We start from the raw sequence: 4,454 nt of genomic DNA on the forward strand, positions 1-4,454 counted from the left end.
GCCCTGCCCGTGCCAGCCCTGCCCCTTTCCATGCCCCCAGCCCTGCCCGTGCCAGCCCTGCCCCTTTCCATGCCCCCAGCCCTGCCCCTGCCAGCCCTGCCCCTTTCCATGCCCCCAGCCCTGCCCGTGCCAGCCCTGCCCGTGCCAGCCCTGCCCCTTTCCATGCCCCCAGCCCTGCCCCTGCCAGCCCTGCCCCTTTCCATGCCCCTGCCAGCCCTGCCCCTGCCAGCCCTGCCCCTGCCAGCCCTGCCCCTTTCCATGCCCCCAGCCCTGCCCCTGCCAGCCCTGCCCCTGCCAGCCCTGCCCCTTTCCATGCCCCCAGCCCTGCCCCTGCCAGCCCTGCCCCTTTCCATGCCCCTGCCAGCCCTGCCCCTGCCAGCCCTGCCCCTGCCAGCCCTGCCCCTTTCCATGCCCCCAGCCCTGCCCGTGCCAGCCCTGCCCCTTTCCATGCCCCCAGCCCTGCCCGTGCCAGCCCTGCCCGTGCCAGCCCTGCCCCTTTCCATGCCCCCAGCCCTGCCCCTGCCAGCCCTGCCCCTTTCCATGCCCCCAGCCCTGCCCCTGCCAGCCCTGCCCCTGCCAGCCCTGCCCCTTTCCATGCCCCCAGCCCTGCCCGTGCCAGCCCTGCCCCTTTCCATGCCCCCAGCCCTGCCCGTGCCAGCCCTGCCCCTTTCCATGCCCGCCCTGTTGGCCCTGGGCTGTGCTGCTGCTCCCTGGGCACTCAGGGGAAAGCACAGAGACCTCGGCTCTGCTGCCACCAGGGAATGGGTTTCAGCTTTCAAAACTCTTCTGGAGGCCCCGGATCCCTGGCAGTGCCCAAGGCTTATTAAGACTTCTAAGTGAATTTTTAAGGATAACATTGAAAAAATGGAGGCCTCAGAAAAATTCATTCAAGCTCAAACCAGCTTGAGGCTTTCCCCCTTCCTTCAGTTGTACATGCACAGAGTGTGCAAAACAAAACAAAATTGCTGTGAGTAGTAAATTGTTCTGACAGGGTATTACCTTTGAAACCGAACTCTGGTGCTAAGTGCAGGTGATTAACATGATTAGGTGTGAACGAGCCATAAGACATACTCATTAATGCCCCTGTCCTTACTTCTCTGCTTATTCCAAGTGTTGGACCCTGGTGAGCCACAAAAAGTGTGGTTTTTGCCCCAGCACGTGACTGTGCAGTACATGGCAGAGAATATATATATATTTTTTTTCCTTTTGCTTAATAGTACTTCAGACCTTTCTGGAATGTGCTGCAGAGTCTCCTGCAGGTTGTGACCCCAGAGTTCTGCTTCTGGCAGTGACTTCCTATAAATAGCTGTTTTTTTACATATATAATGTGATAATTTAAATAATTTAAATGATGTAAACAATCCAGGCCAGGGCTGCTGGGGGATTTGCAGGGACAAGGAGCAGGGATGCCCTGTGGCACAGCCAGCTCACCCAAAAACCCCAAACACCCAGAAACACCAAGAGAGCCAGTGCTGCTGTCCCTGTGTGCCCCCGCAGGGTGTGTTCCCAGGGCCACTGTCCCTTATCTGCCCCCTCCTGCTGCAGCTGGACAAGGCCAGCAGCCTTTTCCACAGGGAGCTGCTGCCCGCTATTTTCAATCTTTTTTATTTAAATTTATTTTTTTTTGAAAGGCAAACCTTTCTTTTTTTATTGCTCTTTAAGTTTTTACAGGCTTCAAGAAAAACAATTGAAAAAACATCTTTCAAATTCTATCACAAGGATGAGTAACTAACTACATAAAAAGTATCCTTAGCTTACTGTTAATAAAAAAATTCAAGACAACAAAAAGAGAAAGATGGTAAAAGAAAGGGACTGCTAAAGCAGCCAGTAGAGAGTCAGCTCTCCTGTGGAGCAAACAGGACAGCGTTAGACTGCAGCTCAAGGTCCTTGAACAGTGGGCTCGGTTTTGTTTCTTATTCATTTCCTCGCCGACTCTTTTTGTGGCTTTTCTTAGATCTTTCAGGTGATTTGGAATGACTTCTGTGTCTGTGACTACGGTGATGCCCTGGAGATTTGGACCTCGATCTGTGGCGCCTGTCCCGGGACCGGCTGCGGTGCCGCCTGGGGCTCTTGCTGCGGTGCCGCTCGCGGCGCGGCGATGGGCTTCTCCTCTTCGGGGAGCGGCTGCGCCTCCGCGGGGAGCGGCTGCGGCTGCGCCGGTAGCGCACGGCCGGGGAGCGGCGCGGCCTGTCCGGGTCCCTGTAGCCCCTTCTGCGGCGCTCGGGAGACGGCATCCGTTCCAGCTTTTCATCTTCTTCTTCCTCCTCCTCACTAGATTCCACATCATCCATGTCTTCCTCCAGAGCACTAACACGAGGCTCAAGTTGCTCAGCTTCTTCCAGAACGTACCGCTTCTGCAGGCGAGGCAGGATGATGTCACAAACGCGCTCCTCATGGAGTAGCTCATCGATAAATTCATCCACGTGCATCAGCTCAAATTCCCCGTTCCTGTTCTGACTTTTAATTTTGCGATAGTCGTTGTACAGCGGTTCCAGGTACTTGTAGCAGTCGATGGCGGTGCCCGTCAGTCTCATGTACAGCGCTCCAAGCATTCGGACATACTTGAAGTCTTCGTTTTTTATGAACTCCACGATGATGTCCTTCTCGGGCTGGATCTGCAGCATCTTCAGCGTCAGGCACAAGAAGGGCGTGGGTTTAATGTTCCCTCCATAGACTCCCCCCACGTATTTCAGCTCCATGGCCTTGTCCACCACCAGCTCGGCCGTGAGGCCGAAGCATTCCTCCTTCCAGTACTTGGACTCGTAGATGCGCGTGCGGATGATCTTCTCCACCAGGTACTGCGGGTTGGTGCCGTGGATGCTGTGCGCGTCCTTCACCGTGCGGTTTGCCATGGCGGCCGCCGCTCGGCCCCGCTCCCGTGCGCGCCGCGCCGCTGGCCGCCGCTGGCCGCCGCTGCTTTCCGCCGCTGGCCGCCGCTGCTTTCCGCCGCTGTCCGCCGCTGCTTTCCGCCGCTGTCCGCCGCTGCTTTCCGCCGCTGTCCGCCTCCGCTTCTGCCTTTTCAGCCGCAGGCGCCAGCAGGGGCGGGGAGGCCGGTGACGCCGCGGGCCGGATCGCCCGGAGAGGCGGGGACGGGACCGTCCGGAGAGGCGGGGACGGGACCGCCCGGAGAGGCGGGGACGGGACCGCCCGGAGAGGCGGGGACGGGACCGCCCGGAGAGGCGGGGACGGGACCGCCCGGAGAGGCGGGGACGGGACCGCCCGGAGAGGCGGGGACGGGACCGCCCGGAGAGGCGGCGCTGGCTTGAGCGGCGCCGCCTCCTCCCGTCCCCCGGAGAGAGAGAAGCGGGGAGGTGAAGGTTGTCTCTGCGCAGGCTCGGGAGAAAAAGTAAAAAATCTCCTTGGCGCGGCGAAGCTTCGTCCCCCCGCCGCGAAGCCGGGGGCGCCGGGCAGCCCCAACTCATCCCCCAGCGGGCACGGTGGAAACGGAGCCTGCCCATAGCAGTTAGAAATCCATTGAAAGACGGCTGCTCGGCGTTTCAGAACTGGGAAGAGCTTTATAAATGCTGGGTATACAGGAGGCAAAAGACGCCCCTCCCTCCAGACGAACTGGATAATGGAATTCAGGCATTCCCAGACAAAAACATCCAAAGCGTACAGGACATCAGCAAAGAACCCAAAAAGCTTTGCCCATCGAAAGAACTCATAGGGATCTGTTGCTGACACCCTGCACAGCCTGGAGAGACCGGGAGTGCTGGAAAAGTAGCTGGGATGACTCTGGAGCTCCGGGCTGGTGCTGCAGCGTGTGGAATAAATGAATAAATGGTGAAAATTGCCAAAACTGCTGAGGTTTGAGATCTACTGCTTGAGACCAGTGACTTGCTCCCATCACGGGGCTGGTCCCAGTGCTGTGCGCTGGGTTTGGGTGTGGGACAGCCCTGAGGATGCTGATGGGGTGGGAGACACCTGCCTCTGATGCTGAGGTGTGCCCCAGCGCTCCTGGTGGCAGCAGGACAGGGGGATTGTGTCCCTGAGCCCCTGAGCCCAGTGAGAGCCCACCTGCAGCCCTGGGGACACAGCAGCAGCACCTGGAGAGAGCCCAGCGGGGTCTCCAGGGTGAGCAGAGGGACGGAGCAGCTCTGCTGGAAAGGCTGAGGATGGGGATTGCTCAGGCCGGGCTAGAGGAGCTCCAGGGTGAGCTGAGTGTGGCCCTGCAGCACCTGGAGGGAAGAGAGACTTTGTACAAGGGCTCAGGACAAGTCTGCCTCAAACCAAGAGAGAATGGATTTAGATGGGAGGTTAGGAGGAATTCTTTGGCCCTGGATGCCTGGCAGTGCCCAGGGCCAGGATGGACACTGGGGCTAGGACACCCTGGGCCAGCGGGAGGTGTCCCTGCCCATGGCAGGGGATGGGAATGAAATGAGCTTTAAGGTTGTTTCAGCCAAAGCCATCTGTGATTCCATGATTCTATCCCCGTGCAGTGCCTGCTGTCACTA

At 58.9% G+C, this 4,454-nt stretch overlaps 1 protein-coding gene across 1 annotated transcript; it reads right to left on the minus strand.

Moving 5' to 3' along the window:
• Window positions 1-1,591: 1,591 nt before the first annotated feature.
• On the minus strand, window positions 1,592-2,990 carry LOC132069690 (pre-mRNA-splicing factor 38A-like). Its single transcript, XM_059466060.1, has one exon. It carries the CDS (start codon window positions 2,850-2,852, stop codon window positions 1,914-1,916), a length of 939 nt encoding a protein of 312 aa, XP_059322043.1. The 5' UTR covers window positions 2,853-2,990; the 3' UTR covers window positions 1,592-1,913.
• Between the last annotated feature and the right edge of the window lie 1,464 nt (window positions 2,991-4,454).

The sequence above is a fragment of the Ammospiza nelsoni genome, chromosome 2 (assembly GCF_027579445.1).
Source record: "Ammospiza nelsoni isolate bAmmNel1 chromosome 2, bAmmNel1.pri, whole genome shotgun sequence".
Taxonomy (NCBI): Eukaryota; Metazoa; Chordata; class Aves; order Passeriformes; family Passerellidae; genus Ammospiza; species Ammospiza nelsoni.